The sequence below is a fragment of the Odontesthes bonariensis genome, chromosome 5, assembly GCF_027942865.1.
Source record: "Odontesthes bonariensis isolate fOdoBon6 chromosome 5, fOdoBon6.hap1, whole genome shotgun sequence".
NCBI lineage: Eukaryota > Metazoa > Chordata > Actinopteri > Atheriniformes > Atherinopsidae > Odontesthes > Odontesthes bonariensis.
In genome coordinates, this window is record NC_134510.1 from 8,193,091 (window position 1) to 8,216,514 (window position 23,424).

General features: G+C 43.3%; 1 protein-coding gene and 1 non-coding gene across 2 annotated transcripts in view; both read left to right on the forward strand.

Annotated features, from left to right (window-relative positions):
- tgfb2 (transforming growth factor, beta 2) overlaps window positions 1-14,463 on the forward strand; it is a 123,970-nt gene extending 109,507 nt beyond the window's left edge. Inside the window, exons 6-7 of the mRNA XM_075464758.1 lie at window positions 12,041-12,194; window positions 12,292-14,463. Of these exons, the coding sequence (XP_075320873.1) occupies window positions 12,041-12,194; window positions 12,292-12,450 (313 nt within the window). The 3' untranslated portion in view covers window positions 12,451-14,463. The remainder of the gene's footprint in view (window positions 1-12,040; window positions 12,195-12,291) is intronic.
- Window positions 14,464-18,499: 4,036 nt separating this feature from the next.
- Window positions 18,500-18,572, forward strand: trnat-ggu (transfer RNA threonine (anticodon GGU)). Its single transcript has one exon. It is a non-coding gene; the product is annotated as a tRNA-Thr (tRNA).
- The last annotated feature ends 4,852 nt before the right edge of the window (window positions 18,573-23,424 follow it).

Consider the following 23,424-nt stretch of genomic DNA (forward strand, 5'->3'; position numbering starts at 1 on the left):
TGTGGCGAGGTGCCCTGGTTCAATGCACGATTCATACATTCTGAGTAACAGCATCGTTAGGAACAGACTTACAGGGTGGCACTGTGCGTGATGGCTGGCTTCTTGGTGAGTAACTTCATTCTTGTAATTGTCCTAATAGTATTCCCCGTGACCGTGAGTATGTGCGCCCCCAATTTCTATCCCCTCTTCACAGCATCATTATTATATTATATATATTAGTCGGTGGTCAAAGTTAGTTTCTTGCTGTTTTTTGCTGGTTAAACTTCAACTTAAGATCTTTCTAACAAGCCCCTGATCGTCTCTGTGGGCATATATTAATAACCCCGTGCGTAAAGTGTGAAATGTCTCAATCAGCCTCACCTTTTCCCCGGCGCACTTCTGCACGTTACTGTATGAACACGTTTGTTGTGAGTTACACAAAAACACAGGTATTTACCTTGGGGGTAATCAGAGTCACCCACATGAGCTCCCACCACCCCAGAGAGAGCAGTGTCACCCATAGTTGCGCCGACTCTCTGTTCAAACAGAGTCGGTCACCCCCCCACCCGTCTGTTTCAGTAGGAAATCCACGCAAGTCTTTGTACATGAGGCCCCTGGTCTGGGCAGCCAAAACGTGTGAAAAAAATCTTTAACTTTAGCACCACCTGTCTGACACTACAGGTCACACAGGTCGACAGTAAGTCTTTTCCAGGGTCTGTCAGGTAGAGGGGTTGAGATGAGGGGCTACTTACGCTGTGCGTGTTTCATATCACGGCAGACATGACAAGTCTCTACTTTCTGCTTGATGTCAGATGAGATGCCGGGCCACCACACAGATGTGTTAGCCCGCTCTCTGCATTTAGTCAGACCTTGATGTCCATCATGGATCTAGTATGTCTGCTCTCAAAGGGGATAGGATTAGCATGCGACAGCCTCTTGTGACAATCTCATTGTACTTTGACAGTTCACTTTTAATAGGGTGGTACTCTCTGATGACTGTGGGGACATTTCCTACATAATCTGGCCAACCAGACTTAATGTACTGCAGCACCATCTGTAAGTTACTATCAGCTGTCATGTTACTAACAACGGCTGCTATGTAACACTCTATATCCAAATGAGTGTCACTTACCCTTGTCATGCACTGTAGTGGGCTACGTGAGAGGGTTTCAGCTATGGTGAGGGTCTTGCCTGGTGCATATTTAGTGATCGGTTTGAATCTCATAAGTCTCATGAGGAGTCTCTAGCCCCTTTCACACTGAGGAATAACCCGCGTTTAATCCGCGAATTTAGCGTGTCCGCTGTTGCGTTCACACTGACGACCCGGGCTGCCGTGTCAACTTGACTCGCCTTTCGACCCGCGTTGGACGTGGGCGTGGCGTGACGTGAGGAGTTTAAAAGACAGAATGGACAGCTGATTCAGAACAACAGCGACAGGTGAGGACAAGTTTCCCTCTGTTCGAGACACTTTTGAAGATGGCTAACTGGGGAGACAAGGAGGTCCGCGAGCTCCTCAGCCTCCGAGCAGAGTACGTTATTTACCGCCACATGTCAGGGACGGTGAAAGATGGACCTCTGCTGGAAGGGCTGATGAGAAAGATGCGAGAGCGCGGTTTCCAACGCAGCAAGATGCAGGTTGACCAACAAATTAAAGGCCATGAGGGAAAAGTTCCATGCGGTTAATGACCACAACGGCAGGAGTGGCAGAGGGCGATTGGACTGGCCATATTTTGACATGTGCCACGCCATCTGGGGAGGAAGCTGAGGTGTATGGACCCACAGGCAAAATGGAGGAACAGGCCTTACTGAGTTCACTGAGTACACAGCTCCATAAGGTCGTGGAGTCCAGGATGGCTCCGCGCGCTTCTGTATAAGGCACGGACACAGATTGAGAAATAAACACTTAACACACCCAAATAAGGAAAATATTTGAAGTAGAAGACTTCATCGGCTACTGGTACGAATGGCCTTGAATATACACACACCAACTCTTGGCTAGATGCCCGGACATGACAGAGGCTGGGGAGTGAATCCCTTGAAATGGCTTGCTCTTCTCTCTACAAGGCAGAGAGGATTTCATAGGGCTATTGGACACAGACTCTCCCAGAATATGCATATTTTCTGTAATTGACACGAACCTGACGACAGAAATAAAGATTTCTTTTGTTCGACTAAAGGCCGTGTCTTCAGACTTCTTCATCACTCATCTCTACCGGCTCGGCGACCTCTCTCAAATATACTACAAAGCCACTCTGCCAACCCCATTGCCATTCAGGGCAGCATGGAGCTCGCACCCGCTCCTCTTCCCACACCACCGTCTCCTGTCCCCAGCGCAGCATCTGACGCATGGCTTGTGCCTACGTCATTGTACATGCCCAGCATTTTATGTGTTTCGTGTGACGCTCTGCCACTAGGCAACGCCCCCTGAACTTGGCTTCAGGCGACACGGGTGACCAACACGCCAAGCGTTCACATTGCTCGACGCGGGTCGAAGGTGCAATTTGGACCCGCTAAGGTAGCGGGTCTCAGTGTGAAAGGGGGTTGTGACACCATATGGGGACATTGTCTAGGTCTTTTTTTATTTATCAGTAGCACAAAGGGCCTGTGGTCAGTGACCACCTTAAAGTTCTCAAGACCAACAAGGTACTTTTCAAACCTTTGACATGCCCAAACACTTGCCAGACACTCTTTTTCTATCTGGGCCTATCTGGTTTCTGCGTCAGACAGACGACATGAGCAATAGGCGACCGGTTTCCAGTCGCTGGAGCAGCTGCCACCAGTGCCATAGCTGCTGGCATCTGCTGAAACAGCCGTAGGTAAGTTCACGTCGTAGAAGAGTAAGGGAGACGTAGACAGGATGTCTTTGACACGCTGGAAGGCCTCCTGTTGGGGGTGGTCCCACATCCATGTAGTCTTTGATCTCAAAAGTTCATACAATGGCTGGGTCACGGTTGACAGATGGGGGATATATTTGTAATACCCTGTAAAATATGTGTGTAGTACCCTGTGTACCTGGTGGAGATACTGTGTCAGAGACCCTGTGGAGCCCCGGAACTACAATTCCCAGAATGCTTTGCCCCTGAACTGCAGTTCCCAGACTGCTTTGCAGCCCTGCTGGCCAATCACAGCCCGGCAATGAGTGAGTGACAGCTTATATTCCCCCAGAACTGGTTGTAGGGGGCGGGCCACTTGCGGGAGGAATGTTTGTTGATGCTGCAGCCAAGCACGCCGAGAGACAGAGACTGGGACTTTTTGTTCATTCTATGGCCTAGGAAGGCATGGTTAAGAAAGGCTGGCTGGGACATTGACACTCACACACACACACACACACACACACACACCCACACACACGTAGGTTAGCCCTGCATGCACCCCCAACCTCATTAGATGATATATTTTGGATCTGAGGAGTACGCATGCACTAGCCCTAGGGAAGTGTAGTATGTCCCCAGTGGAGGCACTGCATCGTTTGTTGTAGAGTAGACTGGTTAATTGGGTGCATTATTTCAGGACTCTCGGCATTAAAGGCGCCACCTACTTGTTTGCACGGGAGGGTCGGCCAGCTCACCATCAACCGCTGAGGACTCAGGATCTGTTTGTTGCGCCAAAAACGTGTTTAAGTGTAAAACCTTTACGTAGTGATAGCCAAAGGCGTCTTATTAAGCTAGGCCACTCGTAAGAAGGGTTACATTTCCCCAGGTACGTGAACATCCTGAGGACGTTTCAAATCCTGGACGTTCTGTGGTTGAGGTAGCTCCCTGATTGCTGTTACTTTGTCAGGGTCACGCTTTACTCCTCACTTGTCAATCACCTGGCCCAGGAAGTGAAGCTGGTTCTGTCTGAACACACACTTGTCTCTATTCAACTTTACGCCACCCGACTCAATTCTCTCCAGTACCTTGTGCTGGTCATGCTGTTCTGCAGTATTGCCATACACAAGTATATCGTCCATGTAGACAGCTACTCCCTCGGCACCATTGAGGGTCGTAGCCATCTTTCGCTGAAAAATCTCTGGAGCACTCGTGATGCCAAAAAGGGAGACGTTTGAATGAGTATCTCCCAAGGGGTGTTATGAATGTGGTTTACTTGCTGCTTTCTGGATTCAAAGGTATCTGCCAAAATCCAGAGGCAGCGTCCTGTGATGTAAACATGGTGGCGCCACTCAGCTTTGCAGTGATTTCCTCAGCAGTTGGAAGGACATACCTCTGTCTCTTTACAGCCTTATTTAACCATTCAGATCCACACAGATGCGTATTTTGCCATTTCGCCTTGGAACTGGCACCAACTGGCACTCTCTGTGCACTGCACACAGATCAGCGTTATCTTTTAACTGTATTTTAACAGGCTCTGTCTTGAGAGTCCCATGCTCACCGAAAGCATTGTGCACTTCCTCAATGGGCTTAACTAGCCACATTTTACATGCTGTGTCTCTGCCCAACAGATTGTTTGCGGTCTGGCTATGTATGACATACACTGGGAATGAGTAAGAGCTTCTCTTTGTATTTTGCCCTGGCCTGAAACTTCCCTATTCAATTTAGCCGACCACCGGAGCTGTTCATTGGTGGAATGTCTGACTGCACCAGTTCTTGCTCAGGGATTGACATGTTGAATGTCTCTTCCTCCATGATGTTTAGGTCTGCCCCGGTTTCAATTTTGAACTTAACTGGTGTTGCGCCAATGACAACCTGTACAGTCCACTGATCACTATCTCTGTTAGAATCTGTGACTGCTGCTAGGAAGTATGGTGTCTGTGTAACAGTCTCTGCCTCTGTCACCTCTCTTATTGACTAACTGTGGCACATTCTTTCCCAATGACCCACCTTTTTGCATTTGTTGCACGTAGATTTCATGGCTGGGCATTTATCCTGATCTTTGTGCTTTATTTTTCCACATCTTCCACATTTTGATTCTGTTTGTTCCCCACTTTCCTTCTTTTTATGTTTCCACTGCTGTTTTCCTCTGTATGAGGATTTAGTGAGTGCAATTTCCTGCACCGCCGTGCACGCTGCCCTCCTGCTGGTGCACTTGCATAGTCACCTCCTCGGACTGGCGCACAGCCTGGATAGTTTGTGGTAACATAAGATGTGCCTCTAACTGCAGTTTACGAGACAGCTCTCTGTCATTTATATACACAACTATACGGTCTCTGATGTGCTCCTCTCTGTGTGTTCCAAAGTCACAATGTTACATTTACAGTCACATTTATCTTTTACTACGACTGTCTCAGGTCACTGCTGTCGTAAACATTAAAGGCAGTCCATTCCTATATAAGAGTCCTTATATGACAATCACAACTGAGAGTTATTTTCTTTCCAACTTTCTTGTGGTCTGTTTTAAAGCACGCAGCTGTGAATTATACCAAGGGGCCAGCCTCTTCTCACTGATTGTCTTCTTTTTCAGAAGAGCAACATTGTTCAATGTTATACAAATTGAAGCTGTAGCGTTGGTAAAAAGACAATCAAGTTGCGTGGGAGTGAAGTTTAGATAGCTGCCATCTGTTGTATTTGCACATGGCAGTGAAAAAAAGGATAATGGAATTGATTCTTTAAATTTGGTTACAGCATTATCTGATAGATATCTGGTACAAATAAATATCTTCTCAGATGCTGTGTAATTGAGTAATGTTAACTCAAAGGTTATCAAAAAATGGTCAGATAAGACAGGGTTATGAGGAAATACTGTCAACTGTTCACTCTCAATGCCATAAGTCAGCGAAATAACAAGGGTATGATTAAGAGTGAGTTTGTGTACATGTTGTGTAGAGGTAATGAAATGAGAGCTCTAGTATTCAGGTAACCACATTTCATGTTTTTGTTCAGTTAATTTTTTGTCTTAATTTTTTTAGATTTTCAGGATTTGCTTCTCTCGTTTTTATTGATTTATTTATTTGGGTGGTCTAAGAGCAGTCACAGTTATTATGGGGTTTTGGGTGGATGGCAGCAGATGGGAAGCCGCATCTGTTCATATTCTTAGCCAGCAGCTTTAAATATGATTCTACGTCGCCCGCTCTGGCGTCTTGAATGCATTTGACTGTGGTTGCTGGTATCTCTAATGCCAGATTTCTGACTATAGAGCTACCAATTACCAGGGTTTTTACATCAGTGGGATTGTCTTTGAGTGGGGAAAATTTATTATAAATGTGGACAGGTTGGCGGTGAACCACAGGCTTGACTTTTGGGCTATGGCACCTCTTCCTGACCATCGTCCAGCCCATCGCCCAGGTCCTAGCTGTGTGGGATCTGCTGGAGGACAACTAACGGGATTAGCTCCGCTTGGTGGCTCGACACTGGCTAGAGGGGCCTGGCTAGCTATCAGGTGGTTTTCAAGTGAGAAGTTGAGCTTCCAATTCAAACAACCTCACCTCCAAAACTACAAAAAGATACTTGTAGCATTACAGAAAAACAGAAAAAGTCCATGCTGGCGATAGAGGGAAAGAGCTGATAGCCATGCTAAGCTGGCAGACTTTTAACATACCGATAGAAGTGTATTGTCGGGTGGTTGAAGTAGCGCTTTGAGGATCTCCTCAAGCCAGCTAGCATGTCCTTTATTGTGCGGGTAGAGTTTGAGGACTCGTCCATCACCTTGGTGGAAGTCATAATGGTAGTTAAAAAGCTTCCTGATGGTAAAGCCCCAGGGGTGGATGAGATCTTCCCTGAGATGCTAAAGGCTCTGGACTTGGTAGGGCTCTCTTGGCAAACACGCCTCTTTAATGTCGCATGGAGGTCTGGGACAACACTTGTAGAGTGACAGACTTAGGCGGTGGTTCCAATTTTTAAGAAAGGTGGGATCACACTACTCAGCCTCCCTGGAAAAGTTTACTTCAGGACGTTGGCTCCGACCAATTGTGGAACCTTAGATTCAGGAGTGTCACAGATCACTGTTTGTGATTTTCAGGGACAGGGTCTGGAGGCATAGTCGTGGAGAGGAGGACATCTCGTTTGGAAATGTCAAGGTCGCATCTCTGCTTTTTGTGGATTATGTGATTCTGTTGATTTCTTCAAGCTAAGACCTTCGGCACACACTGGAGTATTTTGTGTGTGTGTGTGAAGCAGCTAAGATGAATATCAGTCTTCCAAATCCGAGGCCATGGTTCTCAACCAGAAAAAGATGGAACACTCTCTCTGGGTAGGGGATGAGTTCATGCCTCAGGTGGAGGACTTTAAGTATATTGGACTCTTATTCACAAATTATGGCAAGTTGGAGCGAGAGATGGACAGACGGATTGGTGCTTCATTAGCAGTAATGAGGGTGCTGCTCTGGTCCGTTGTGATAAAGAGGGAACTGAGCTGTAAAGTGAAGCTTTCAATTTACCAGTCCTCTTTCTTCATATCCTCACCTATGGTCATTAGATATGGGTAGTGATCAAAAGAAAGAGGTCGTGGATACAAGCAGCTGAAATAGATTTCCTTTGGAGGGTAGTTGGGCTCAGCCTTACAAGATTGCTATTTGAGGAACTCGTTCATCTGATGAATGAGGACATCATTTTTTTTCTGTTTATTTCCAGAGTCAGAACCCATATATGATAAGTGCTACAGTGCTTTTATGTTTGCTATCATGTTTGTGCTAAAAACTTAGCACCAACTAACCAGATAACCAACTACTTTTAACTCAACATGTGTCAAGGTAGCTGTGTTATTGTTCCCAGCCAACATTTTATCAGCATTAAGATCAAAACTATTGTACAGTAATTTTCGGACTATAAGCCGCGCCTTTTTCCCCATTTTTCAACCCTGAGGCTTATATAACCGTGCGGCTAATCTATGGATTTTTACAGCTAACGGCCACAAGGGGAATTCTTAAATCTATGGATTTTACAGGTTACAGTCCACCGGAAGGCGGAAGGCAGAAGTCCTCCGGAGGCCGGAAAACAGCGCGCAAAAGTAAAAGTGGAACCGCGAGTGGTACGAGAGACAGAACGACACCGAGACAGACGGACATTACGAGAGCGAGACAGTTTGTGAGACACCCTCATTATGGAAAACAAACGTAGAAATGCATGTGATGCAGCTTTTAAGTTAAAGGCAGTCAATCTGGCAGTAAACAAAGGAAATAGAGCTGCTGCACATACCCTTGGCATCAATGAGTCAATGGTGAGACGTTGGAGACGCCAGTGGGAAGAACTGTCTCAATGCAAAAAGTCAAAAAAAGCTTTCAGAGGTAACAAAAGCAGATGGCCCTTGAAGACTTTCTTGAAGATTGGGTGAACACACAGAGAACAGACGGCCGAGGTGTTTCCACCGTGCAGATCCGACTGAAGGCCAAAACAGTCACCACCGAAATGAAAATTGAAAATTTTAGAGGTGGACCATCCTGGTGTTTCAGATTTACGAGGCGAAAGGGACTGTCCATCAGGGCGCGGACGACTGTGTGTCAGCAAGTCCCTCCCGACTACCAGGAAAAAAAATAACAAACGTCGGCGAATTCACACAAAGAAAGATAGAGGAATATTCCATCGGACCGGACCAGATCATAAATATGGATGAAGTGCCTTTGACGTTTGACCTGCCTCTCGCTAGGACTGTTAACAGGAAAGGTGAATCGTCCATCACGTTGAGAACCACTGGCCACGAGAGAACGAATTTCACTTGTGTTCTTGGCTGCACAACATCTGGATTAAAGCTTCCGCCAATGGTGATTTTAAAAATCACCTGCGCCTTTTGTTTAACGTTTGTTTCTTGTGAATAAAACCAAGTTTGCTTTTCACATCTCTGAGTCCGCATCCGTGTCCTACCCACCACCCAGTCCTGACACCGTGTTACTGCAACTTTAGGCTTACTGTCGTGTGACAGGCACTTTATTTTGCACTTTTAAATAAAAATTTAATTTAGCCATTTATATTGCCTCGTCAAGCGCTGTAAGCTTTTTTTTTTTTTTTTTTTTGTTATGGTACTACTGTAGGCTATAATGTAGATCAGCGGTTTTCAATCTTTTTCACCACTGCTGTAGATCACTGCCGGTACGTGCGCTGGGAGCGCGCCATTTAAGTTTGAAAGTTGAAAAGTTTGTGTGTCTGAAACGCTATGTGATACAGTACAGTTTACACAGCATAGTACATGTTCTGTAGCTGCTATTGCACTAAATGGTAACACTTGAAAACGTTATGCAAATATGCAACTTGTTTGTTGAATGTTAATAAATGGGAGCTTCCTCAAACAGACGCCTCTTTCCCGACAATCCCCTCTGTGCATGAACCCTTACATATGGAAATTAAACATTAAAAAACCGGCGGCTTATAGTCCAGTGCGGCTTTTATATGTACACATCATTCAATTTAGCTTCTGCGGCTTATAGTCAGGTGCGTCTTATAGTCCGAAAATTACGGTATGCTTTTTATGTTAGTTAATAGTCAGTCGCTTCTTTTTGGTTATTCTTCACTTAAAATCAAAGGAGCCAATTGCAATCAACAGGAAACAGAGCCTATGAAGAAGTTTTATTCTTTTCCTCTCATTGTCAACAAGCAGAATGGAAATAAAATAACTTAATAAATAATTGTAAATTGATCAATTAATCCTAAACAGAAATGGAAATATACACTTAATATAATGAAAAACTGCTCGCTTTTTTTTTTAAAAACAATCTGTTTATTGAGTTTTACATAATAAACAATAGAGTTCCATACAATAACAATTACAATGTATTTTTTTTTTTATTTGCAGATATAGATTCAATGTATCACAAAACAGATATATCCGCCCCCCACCCCTATCCTTCTCTGGCACCTAGCCCCAGCAGATAGATATGTTTAGATAGAAAGCAAAGGAAAGAATAAATGTAGTAATATCAGTAAAACAAAATATTTATACACCGGTATATGTACATGTACAAACAGATGGAAAAGTAAGTAAAATCAATATAAAATGACAAATATCTGAATTGGCAGATAATAATACAAAATATATAAATCAATTACAAATAAAGAAAAATAGTAATAAATAAATGATAATTTAAAAAAAAAGAAAGAAAAAAAGACAAAAACAAGAAAAAAAAACACACACACTAGCTCAGCATTGCAGTACTCAGTTCACAGTGATCTGACAACTTGTACTATTGACATACGACAAGAAGGGTTTCCAGGACTTCTCAAATGAGACTACCATACCAATCAGAGTATAAATATAAATATTTAAATAAATAGAAGAGATTTCCCCCTTTAATGAAGAGAGAGGCTTCAGAAATATTTCAGAATCTGAAGACTTAGGAAGGGCAGGGAATTCTGGGAATGAGCTACGGACAAAGTTTCAAACTTGAAGGTATCTAAAAAAATGTCCTTTAGGAAGCAAAAAATTATTTACCAATTGTTGAAAAGAAGCAAAAATAGAATCAACATACAGGTCTCCAAGAGTTTTTATGCCAAGCCTAGCCCATATAGAGAAAGTATTGTCCAATAACGATGGGGGAAAAATAGGATTTGCTGCAAGTGGAGCCCCAATAGAAAGTGTTTGCAGGCCGAAATGACGTCTAAATTGAGTCCAAATTTTAATACTGGAGGCCACCATCACATTGGTAGTGTAACCAGAAATAGACAAAGACAAGGGTGAGTACAGTAAGGCTTTCAATGATACCGGATGGACAGAGTTTGCTTCTGAAATCAACCATGACGGAGGGACCTCAATATCTCCATAATTAACCCAATAATTCAAATTTCTAATATTTGTTGCCCAATAATAGTAAAGGAAGTTTGGTAGCACCATTCCTCCCAGAACTTTGGGTCTCTGCAAAACTTGTAGACGCAACCTAGGAGTTTTCTTGTTCCAGATAAAATCTAGAATAAGACTGTCTACTTTATGAAAAAATGAAAGAGGAAGGAAGATCGGAATGCATTGAAATAAATATAAAAAGCGCGGGAAAATGTTCATTTTAATTGCATTGATTCTGGCAGCTATAGAAAGATTTAGTAGGGACCATCGCTCTAAATCTTGTTCAGTTTTTGTGAGCAGAGAGAGAAAATTTTTCCTATAAAGATCAACCAGCGTTTTGGCGACATTTACTCCAAGATAAACAAAGCCAGAGTTCACAACCTTAAATGGTAAATTTTGGAGTTCAAGTGAGTTTTCATTTACCTCTCCATTGATAGTAAGCATTTCACTTTTGTTAAGATTAAGTTTATATCCAGAGAATCTACCAAATTCTTCTAGGACTGAGAGGGTAGCAGGAACAGAACGTGACAGATAAGACAAAAGCAAAAGGAGATCGTCCCCATACAGCGCCACCTTCAGTTCAACACCATTTCTGGTTATACCGCATATATTAGGATGGGACCGCAGAGCAATTGACAAGGGCTCCATCACAATAGCAAATAAGAGCGGACTTAAAGGGCAACCCTGTCTTGTAGAGCGATGTAGGCAAAAGTATTCTGAATTTGTGGCATTTGTCCTGACCATGGCCTGAGGAGAAGCATATAATAGCCTAACCCATGAAACAAAGTTTTTCCCAAAACCAAATTTCCCCAAAATAAAAAAAGATAATCCCACTCTACCCTGTCAAATGCCTTCTTGGCATCCAGAGCTACCAGAGCTTCTGGGAGAGCAATTGGAGGAGGATTAAGAACCACATTAAACACCCTTCTAAGATTAAAAAAGGAGTGTCTATTATGAATAAACCCAGTTTGATCCAAAGATATAATTGAAGGTAGGGCAACCTCTAAGCGTCTGGCTAGCAACTTGGACAATAATTTGAAATCAGCATTCAACAGACTAATGGGTCGATATGAACCGCATGAAAGTGGGTCTTTACCTTTCTTCAAAAGCAGATAAATGCAAGCCTGGTTTAGGGTGTGGGGAAGTGTACCTGACTTATAAGACTCAGTAAACATCTCTAATAGGTGTGGGGCCAGCTGTTTCCAAAATGTTTTATAAAACTCGGCTGGAAAGCCATCTGGGCCCGGACTTTTGCCACTTTGTAATGACTTTAAAACTGCTCGCTTTTATACCAAAGTAAAAACAAAAAACATGCTCAGTCCAGCATCAGTGTTGTATAATAAAATCAACACACAAATCAGACTTTAGCAGAAAATTGTTTTTTATTGCACTAAGCCTAATCATTTATCTACGTCCCTTTGTAGGAATGTTGAGGACAACTGCTGCTTACGATCACTCTACATTGATTTTAAGAAGGATTTGGGCTGGAAGTGGATCCATGAGCCAAAAGGTTATGAAGCCAACTTCTGTGCTGGTGCCTGTCCATATCTGTGGAGTTCAGATACCCAGCATTCCAAGGTACTGTATAACAAAGTGCCAAAGATGAAGAGGTGAACTTGAATGCTGTTTTTTAACGCTGTAACTCATTTCTTCGATGTATGACTCTATGTTCTAGGTGTTAGGCCTCTACAATGCCATCAACCCCGAAGCATCAGCATCCCCCTGCTGTGTCTCCCAGGACATGGAGCCCCTCACTATCCTCTATTACATTGGCAAGACCCCGAAAATTGAGCAGCTCTCAAATATGAAGGTCAAGTCTTGCAAGTGCAGCTAGAAACCCTTACAAGGCAGCACAAACACTTGTGCATTATTATACTCAGCATTTTCTCCACAATCAGGTACAGTCTGAAGTGGTAAGTTGGATCATACCAATCATAAAACAGCTCAGAATTAGATCAATGCATACTCAACATACAAGACCTGTCATAACTCCAGAAACTTGACAATAAAACCCACTACTACAACTACAGGGTTGTGATAACATGAAGAGCAGTGAGAATACAACACAAAAACAAGACTGTTATTTGTTATTTTAATAATTTCCCTTCTAAGTGCTATGTGCTTTTGTCTAGTCATTGTCTGTATACAGCTTTTTATGCACATAATGCCTTCTGATCCTGGAGAATAGCCAATATAGATATTTGACTCTATTGGTCTAAATGACTTGTGTAACCAAAAAAAAAGTAGATTCCCCCAATGTAAAAAAAATCCCCACATAACTTAGAGAGTGGTACAGTTTGAATCTTTAGCTATTACAGAGGGTTTTCCTGCTTTTTCTGAATGTATTATTTAAAAAAAAAAAAAAAAAAAAGTAAAAAATTGTTCCATAATTGGATCTTGGCAAAACTTTCCCATTTAATGTAAGAAATATTAAATAGGAATAGACCAGTCTATGACATGATAATGCTGATGGTCTATAGAAACATTTGTAAAACATCTGACTGTTTTGAAATTGTTTGTATGAATTAGAATTCAGCTGGCTTATTTGATTGTATTAAGTCTATTGACACTGTAGCAACATGGCCATTAGATAAATAATTTAAGAAAGGGTCTGAGATCTCTCCATTTATGGGCAACTTGAAAAGCAGATATTTCTGTTTGCACCTGCATGTGAAGCTGTATGATGGATGCAGTAGTGTTGCTACAGGACAACTAAGAAGGAAAGAATGAGGGATTGAGTGCTAAGGAACCACAAATGGACTAAAAGCACCTGAAGTTTGTTTAAGATGAACTCATTATCTTGGTTTTATCTCCAGCTGTTTCCATGATTCACCATAAGGAGGCAAAATCAAAGGGGAAAATTGTTTTGCATCTGCATTCACTAGGTTCTTTACGTTTACCATTTTTTGTTAAATATGGGTGTGCCTGAAGGATTGGCAGGACTGGATTTGAGCCTTGATCCTTGCATATAAAGATTTATCTGGATAATTTGAGACTTTTGATGATATTATGATTAAACCTCTGAAATCCACAATATTTTATGTTGAGAAACTACTATTGATAAACATTATTATTTAACTTATTCAGCCATCAACCCAAGCATTTTTCTGGTATGTGAGATGTTGAGATGTACAACCATTTTTAAAAATAAATTTCCTGGACAGCTCCAAGTTATAATTGAGCTTTTATTTTCAGGAACATTTTTAATAACATTATTATCTCAATATTTGTTTATGATAGAGTTTAAATCATTTTCAAATCGCTGCATTATGTTAAATGTTTATTTTATTCATCATCCATTTGTGGAAATAAAGATGAATGAGCTGTCCACACATTGCAAAACTCTTTCATAGCCTTGAGAATTAATTACACTGTGTTTTCTGAGGCTCTCTGTCTATCCACAGAGTCAGTTCACAGTCGTTGGAAGGGCTAGGGTCACATTAGGATATTATTTTGATTTTGTCTGAGGAAGTACAGTAACCCATTAGTGTATTTAAATTTCTATAAAAGGTGTTAGTGAATCAACAATTAGTGACCACCTAGTGACCACCTTGTTTTGATAGTTTTTTAAAAGTTATTTTGCTTTCTATTCTACAAATATTTTTTTTGGAAAAATACAGTTTTCCTAGTTAATCCCTTCCATCATGTAAGCAGCCTTATCTCAGCCCCTTTAAGAAAGCGTACTTTCTGAATAGCAAGAAAAAAACAGGAGCGAGACCAGTTTGTCAACTTTTCTATGTTTCTATTTTTTGTTCAGTAATATCTTTGAGACCCACTATGCTGTGTTGTAATGCGATATTGCCGTGGTGCTCCAGTGAAAAATAAATTATTTAAGTTTTGAATGCAACCCTGCTTTTGCTCCCTACTTTTTTTTCCATTCTTTCTGAGAACTCTGATACACCTATACTTGGTTAACTCCGTTTCTGGAAAGACACAGAGACAAATAACTTCTCTCAGTACATTAGGTTAGTCCTCCAAACACATTTGTTTTTAATGCTTCATAACAAATGTTCATCTGAGGAGACTCTTGTTGTCATGGGACAATAATTTCTCTTGTGGTAAATGTTGAATCAGGAGACTAAGGCTACATCAGCACTAAAAGTAGCCCAAATCTGACTTTTTTGCCCATTTGTGAGCCATATCCGTTTTTTTTTTATGGCAGTCTAAATATCACAAATCAATTTTTTTTTCAAATCAGACCCAGGCCACTTTCATATGTGGTCCTAAAACGGATACATATCTGATGTGTTTCAAAGCAACCTCAGTCCAAACAGATACGCCGCATTTCATCTGACTTTCACGTGATTGGAGGTAGACGGATGTCACAATTATGTGCTGGAGGAAGCGGCAAGATCAAATGTAAACAATGGACGAAACAAGCATGGTAGATGCCATCACATATCAATAAAATTTGTGCTCTCTTTTTTCTCAACCTCCTTCTTCACTTTATTATTTTGTCATAATTTTCCTCCGATTACACAATAATTACAGGATTAATACTCACATGCTTACATGTAGCATTCATATTTACTCGTGTAAAACGTGGCGTGCTATGTTGATATCTTGTTTTCTTCTGCGCATCTAGGTCACTGTAGACTGTTCACACTGGAGTCTGATGGCGGTTGCATTTAAATTATAATGTGAAGAACCACACAAAAAAATTGTATCTCAGCAAAAAAATCTGAATTGAGCATTCAGACCTGAAGTGTGAATGTAGCCAAAGATGAGGAAGAAATTATCTTCTGAAGACACCAAGCTCCAAGCAGGTATTTAGCCAGGAACTATGGAGCTAAATCAGTTTCAATATTCACAAATGCGCAGGACAAGATTCACAAATATATTTCTGATGCACACACAAATATAACTTGATTTACAAACTGCTTCTGGTCTATGGAATTCGCTCCATTTGTGTGTGTATTTTGAGACTCCCCTGACTTGTGTCAACCCACAAATGTCTTTTTTTTTTAAACACGGAATGAACTGCAACCAATCACATATCTTCCTTGTTTCAGCCAATCATAAGAACGCACCCAACGTGGGAGACCATTTACTCATAAACCAATCCCATTAAGCCATTCAAACTGCGCTACATGACGTAGCCGGCATGCCTTTTGCTGTGCATTTTTCCTCTGCGTTGTGTTGGGAGGGAATGAAAAACAGGGACTCGAATCCAATTCAACAGTTTTACTATCAACAGAAATAGAAACAGGGAGATCCGTGTGTGGATGTGCGGCTCAACATCAGACACTCCGGTCAGCAGAAATGGCAATGACCACAGCATGCATGTCCGCCCTACAGGATGGATGCTCTCGCACGCACACGGTCACACATACACACTACTACATTATGAACAGGCAGGGAAGAAGAACAACCCAATAAAGAATCATACAAGTGGGGTGTTTTGGTGAAATGAATATGAAGTTTTTTCTTTTCTTTTTTTTTTTTTTCAACAAACTGCTACATATGCAATTTCAGTCAGTTCAACATGGCTTCCAGCAACGACAGCGGAGCATCTCAGTGAAACATCTCATTTAACATGTTTGGCTACTTAATCCCCTTGTTATGAGAAGTTGTTTAGTTATTAATCTTAATATTAACCCAGCCCTGACTGCTGCATTCTCTCTTTTGCGGGCTTGGCTGAGGACAGCTCCCGAGCCAATAACTGCACAAAGGCCTGAGCTGCTTCCTCTGCTCGGGGGGACAGACCCTGTCAAACAGTCACTTTATTACTATAATTAATTATAATTCTAATTATCTATAACTGAGTTCTATCACGGAGACGTATGTCAATAAATTAAGGTTTGTTGGACAAATCCTCGTCGCTCTTTACACATCCGGTCGGATGCTACAATATCTTGGAAATGTGTCAGTAATGTCTGGGATTAAGGTGACCAGGGATAAACCACCATAACTCTTTCCCCTTAAAACATCCATCTGGACCCTGGGTAAGTTATTCACACAATTGGAAGACAAAAAAAAGTCCCTAAGTAACAGTTTAAATGTTAAATAAATAAGTCAAATAATATTGGGAGAAGACTGAAGTCTACATATTTACATGTGAACTGACTCCAACTAGTTCCATTAAAGGGAAAGTTCCGTTTTTTAAAACCTGGACCTTATTTCTAGCTGTATATATGTTAATTTACTCATTGATAACATTTTCGTGTCACTCTGAGTCGTTCGGACGCTATTTAGATCATCCGAGAGCCGCGTATCTGCGTATATTATAACGGGATAGAACGGGGCACATATGAAAAACATAACTGTCTCAATGATGACATTTTAATACTTTTTCGGTGTGTTGAAAATTTAAATGTGCAGGAATTTCACTGTTTTGGGCTTGTCCCCAACCAAGACTTTTTCGCTTCCCCTCTGCAATAAAGCAATAAAAAGTGCTAAATTCATTAAAACTTTACTTTGCATTTCCTCATAACAACTTAAAAAGACATTTTTCAAATTCATATAGTTAATATTTGTTCAATTTGCAATTTATTTATAGTTAAATATCGCTGTCCCTCATACATCATTACATTACCATCACACTCAGCATTTTAGAGAGCAATAAAGTTTTTACAAAAAGTTACTTACATTGTTGCATGTGTGGCGAGGGAGAGGAGGAACTAAATAAAACTAGTCTTAACTAAAGGGAAAACAAGGATAACCAACAACACGGCCCTGGGAATTTCACCCAGAGAATTAGGTTGCCATATTAAAGGCACACAGGTAAGTCACTCAGGCAGCATGAGACGAGGTTAAAGGTTTAAAAATACAACTTTTATCAATATATAAAAGCTTGGTTAAAAGGAATCACACTCACACAAAAGTAAAATCGAATTAATGCTGGGGCCAAGTGAGTGGACAAGAGCTAGTGCAAACAAGGGAGCCCACCAAAATAAAGAAAAGCAAACAAAATCACCCATGTGGCAGACACACAATCTAAAGTAGAGCTGCTTTCAGAAAGGGGGATGTCACCACCGAGACACCAGCACCACCGGCCACCAGCAAAAGAAAGAATTACAACAAATGAAGGCTAGCCGCAAATTCAACATGGCAGACTCACCAGGTGTTGGCAATCGCTCATCAACCATCCAGATCCACATATAAGGCGCTCCTTCCTGGGCTCTACCTGTTCGTCAGCCAGCTGCATGGTTCGCCAAGCCAAATTGCAGCCCGGTAAACAGCCTGGTAAACAGCCCGGTAAACAGCCCGGTAAACATAAAGAGACGCTCTCTCCACCCACCTCCAGCCCGACGTAGCAGCTGTCGAGCAGTCTCCGATCCGACTTCTTTGGTTCAGCCGAACCAGCCGGCTTCTCTGCTCTTCCAAAGGAGCGTGTTCCCTCGCTGACGCCCGCCCGGCCCATCGCAGGGTAAGACATGGTACTCTCTCATTGTTTTAATATATTTTCCCGGTCTCACGCTTGCTTCTCTCGCCTAGGCCAGCCGTATGTGCCCACTCACGCTCATGTCTCGCCTCGTCTTCGCTCCAAAGATCCTGCAGGGGTAACATATCAACTTGGTCTCCCTCGACCGGCAGGTCGCTTCCTATTCTGATTTCACGGCTGTGTTCCGCTCGGCCGATCCCCGCCTATCCAGGGATCTTTCCATCGGCGAGTTTGTAGCTGCATTCGGGGTCTACAGGGACGTTATTGCTCTGTTTATCCCGAGCGCTGAGTCGAGCTGGACTCAAAAGCCGCCTCTGTTCTGTCACAGTCGGGTGTTCGCCTGGACTGGTCCGTCCTGGACACCGAGCTCCTGGTTATGTTGGCTCACGCAATCCCATGCTTCTCCTGCTAGGCCGTCGGCCATAGTAGCGCCCTCTGTCCCTCCATTCCATTAAGCTGGCCCCCTCCGCTCCTCCAGCTGATCATCGTACAGGTAACAACCCATCTAGCTCAGTCGGTAGAGCATGAGACTGGTAATCTCAGGGTTGTGGGTTTGAGCCCTACGTTGGGCGTAGCAGTTAATAATCAACAGATGTTTGATCCAGCACTTAAAGTCAAAGTTCAGCTCTGTTACCAGCATCCTCAGTGGTGCTTCTTTGAATGATCACAAACCATGATGTCTTGCTAACCAGGACCATTTATTTCTTAGTCTAACGAAATGATGTCGCAGCCCAAAGCCAGCCAAGAACTGACCAAACTGTTTGGGTAAGGTGTTGTTAACACATGATCAGCATGTAAAGATGTTGGTGACGCCATGTTTTATAAAGTGTTGCAGCTCAACTATGATAGATTATTAACTTGTAATGATATTGACTAAATCAGACCAGGAAGTGACCGAAATATCGATAACGATGGAACTGACTATGATGTTGAATCTGATGTGAAAACAGTCGTGTGTGTATTAAGTGAGAAATGCAGGTGTATTTTCTCATGCTGTCTGGAAGGCAGAACTTTACAATTGGAGGAAATGTTCTCATTACCTTAAACAGTCTTCACATTGCATCTCCCACAAGGGAAATCAGGGCTGTGCTGTGACACAATACGTTTAGTATGCGGATATGTTGCAGACCACATAAAGAGTCCTTCTGCTGTGGCTGCATGTACACAAGCTACACCACTGCATTCAAAAAGGTAATAGAGGAGCTCCTTGAACAGCTAGCTGCGATTGTGAGTACAGCCTTGAGATGAAATAGCTGTCACTAGGGCTGCTGTTGGCGTTGTTAGGATTATGGCTGTAGCACATTTGTTTTAGTGTTTCATGACATGCAACAGCTCGATGTAAAGCGACGGCTGCTTTAATGTAGCATTAAAGCTGCTGTGTTCTGGAGCAACATAAGAAGCATAATCTGTTACAGTTTGGGGCGGTCGGTGCCGTAGTGGGTTAAGCAGCCGCCCCATGTACAGAGGCTACAGTCCTCACTGCAGCTGGCCCCGGTTTGAGTCCCACACCAGACGGCCCTTTGCTGCATGTCTTTCCCCTCTCTCTGCCCCATGCTTCCTGTCTCTCTCCAACTGCCCTATCCATTAAAGGCATAAAAAGCCCCAAAAAATATTAAAAAAAAATAATAATAATCTGTTACAGCTGGACATAATCACAGCGAGTGTCTGTGCTCACATCTCTTCCCTGCTCTGCTCTGCTCTCCCGTGCCCTGCTGTTCCCGGCTCTGCTCTGTTCTCCCGTGCCCTGCTCTCCAGTGCCCTGCCCTGCTCTCCTCGGCTATGCTCCTTGGCACTGCCTCACGCCCTGCTGCTGCCCCGTTAGACAGGGCTTTAATCTTTATTGCTGGCAGCTGCTCGAATGTTGTGACGCTTCGGCCTCCTGCACAAGGCCACACTGATCTGCGGGACGTTTGCAGAGTATTGTGCCGCAAGATAGATTTTGTTATTAGTTGTTTTACACCGACGTCACCGTATTCTCAATCAGCCGCTCCGAAGGCAGTGTGACAGCAGTCGTCTCTCATTGTGTCTGGGCGCACCTCACACAGCTACTTTTGTCCCGGATCAATGAAATATTGTTGATTTTAAAGATTTTAGCCACTCGGAGCTGTTAATATTTGAATAAGTAAATGGGTACTTTCGTGTAGCAACTGATCTGCTGGCTCTACTTTGTCTTTCAGCTACTCGTGTTTTGCATCCATGTCAGTGGTTGCAGGGTTGCTGAGCTTTGCTTTGAATTTTCCCCTTTTGTAAAGGACAAAAACCCGTTTTACATTTAATAGTTTTATTTAGGCTCTCCTGCATAGCTTTGACCAGCGACGTTTCAAGCTCCCTTATATTCGATCCCTCCTAGCTGGCTTTAACTTCCATGCAAAACTCTATCATCTAGGCCCATGCCCGAGTCTGTTCTCTAACTATGCCATTAAGCTCCTCCTGAAGGGCATGGCTAAGCACTCTCCTCCCCAGCTTGATGGCAGAAAACCCATCACTTTTTCTATTCTTAAGAGACTTCTTTTAACCCTGAGGTCGTCCCCCTTTTCTTCGTACCTTAAAGCACTCCTGTCAAGCGTTTTCTCTTGGCCTTCTACGGACTCCTTAGGGTAGGCGAGTTCACATCTCAGGGCGTCTTCAACCCGTCAGTAGATCTGATGCCCGACGACTTTTTTTTTTTTTTTCCCGATCACTTCTCTCACTTTCCTTGCAGCCCAGGCGGGCTCACTTCCCCAGCAGCCCAGGCGGGCTCACTTCCCCAGCAGCCCAGGCGGGTTCACTTTTCCTGCAGCCCAGGCGGGTTCACTTTTCCTGCAGCCCAGGCGGATTCACTTTTCCTGCAGCCCAGGCGGGCTCACTCCCCAGCAGCCCAGGCGGGCTCACTCCCCTGCAGCCCAGGCGGGCTCACTTCCCCTGCAGCCCAGGCGGGCTCACTTCCCCTGCAGCCCAGGCGGGCTCACTTCCCCTGCAGCCCAGGCGGGCTCACTTCCCCTGCAGCCCAGGCGGGCTCACTCCCCTGCAGCCCAGGCGGGCTCATTCTCCTTTTCTCTCTCTCTCTCCGCAGGCAGCCCAGGCGGGCTCAATCCACGGCAGCCAGGGTGGCTCACTCTCCCTTTCTCTCTCTCTCCACAGGCAGCCTAGGCGGGCTCACTCCCCTGCAGCCCAGGGGGGCTCATTCTCCCTTTCTCTCTCTCCGCAGGCAGCCCAGGCGGGCTCAATCCACGGCAGCCGGGGTGGCTCACTCTCCCTTTCTCTCTCTCCACAGGCAGCCTAGGCGGGCTCACCCCCTGAAGCCAGGCGGGCTCACTCTCCCTTTCTCTCTCTCCTCAGGCAGCCCAGGCGGGCTTAATCCACTGCAGCCAGGCGGGCTCACTCTCCTGTTCTCTCTCTCCTCAGGCAGCCCAGGCAGGCTTAATCCACTGCAGCCAGGCGGACTCACTCTCCTGTTCTCTCTCTCCTCAGGCAGCCCAGGCGGGCTCACTTCTTTTTTGGGGGGGCAACCCTTCTCACAGGCTCCTTCCTCACCTTCCAGCCAGTCCCTCACCAGCTCGGCCCCGGCTCAGTTTTTGGGGGGAAGATATTCAGCATCTATCTCCCTATGCCGGACTTTCAAGCTCACAGCGGTTCAGCTTGCATGTCCTCCGCTGGGGCCCGAGCGCCAAAGAAATATTGACAATAAACCTTGCAATTGTCTCCCTATCTCTCCATGTGAGTCTCTCCAGGTTGAATTAGGAAATGCAGAAATAAATAAAACAAAAACTGAAAAAAAAAGTAATGATGAACCGATTCAATAACGAACCACAATTAACATAAGTAAAGGAGCAAAAGAAAATACAAACTCAAGACAAACAATTTATAACAAAGAAATTAAGCAAACATTCACACTGTTGAATAAAAGCCTAAACCCAGCTCCAGGCGTGTATGCCTTTTTCAACCTTTGTCTGCCTGGCCTCCATCAGGCCGCCTCCAGGAATGCCTGGAAGGATCCCCCCTGGATCTGCAGCTACCTGGGATGGACACACAGCCATCAACTTGTCCCCGTTTCAGAGATCACAGATCAACTAATAGGACAATGGTGTGCCATTCAATATGACCAAGACGTGTATCCAGGCATAATTCAGGATGTAGATGCAGCAGGTTGTGAAAACAATCAGCATCATTGTCAAGAACTGTTTCTTTTGGCCTATGAAGGATGATGTTCTGTGGTGTCAGTAGATGATCTGCTTGGTCTTGTCCCAGAGCCCAAGCCAGTCACAAAAAGGTACATGAGGCTACCAGAGAATGTGTGGGAGACATTGTGCTCCCTCAGGGAAACAAACAAACTTGTCTAAGGTTCATGTTGGTAGCACACTCTAAACTGTCAAAATAGCTTTTTACAAAGTGATAATTGAATGCTGTTTATTAAAAAAAAGTGCTAAAAGACACTTTAATTCTGCTATTGAGGTTCTGCACGATGAGTTTTTATTTGGTTAAGTGCATTTTCTTACTGCAAGTGTGTAAAATCAATTGGTTACTGATGTGGTTGTTGCAGTCACAGAATGTGATATATGTTTTTTGATGACTTAAATACGATCTTTTTATGATATTGTTCCGATGATGCAGGTCCCTGACTGTTGTGTAATATGGGTATGCCACTGTGCATGAATTAAAATGCTATGCACTTATTTGAGAGTGCTGAAAACTTTATTTTCTAGTTTATCCTTTTTGGATTGGGACCCATTATGTGAGACATTTGAGTTCAACATGTTTCTCTTGTTTAATCCTTTTTTTTTTATGTCAGAAACAAGCCAGCTGGCCTGAAGAAGGTATTATTACACAAGCAATGCTGTGGTAGTTTACCAAGTGATTCATTTTAATGGAGGGTTGAATGTTCAAAAGGTGTTGTTTTTAAAAAGTAGTATTTTCTTTATATTAACAAACTTAACAAATCAAACGTAATGTGTTTTGCCTTGTTGTCTAATAAAAGGCTCGGTCAGGGCATTGGTGGTATAGTGGAGAGAATAGCTGCTTGCCAAGCAGTTGACCTGGCTTCGATTCCTGGCCAATGCATTCTCTGCTCCTTGTATGATCAGCTTTCAAATGTATCTTTCTACCTCTGTTCAGACAATGGGTGGCTTGTAGGGTAAACACAGTCTCAAGCTTAATGCACTCTAGCAACTCTTCAACCAAGGAAGCATGTTTTGCTATGACTCTTCAGTTAAAGTGATGGTCTCTTATCTCATGTGCATTCTAAGTTCCTCCTCTACAAAGCAAGTGGGGAAGATTAGATTCCACAGTGCCATACAACACAAAAAACGGGCCTCCCTCAAACTCAATCCAAGACGGATCAAAGGATGGACGGCCAGCACCTGCCAGATCGCCAAATGCTCCAAGTCCGCGGACAAAAACATTTTGTCCGACAATAGACCATGAAATTTCTCTTTTTCCGTATCATTC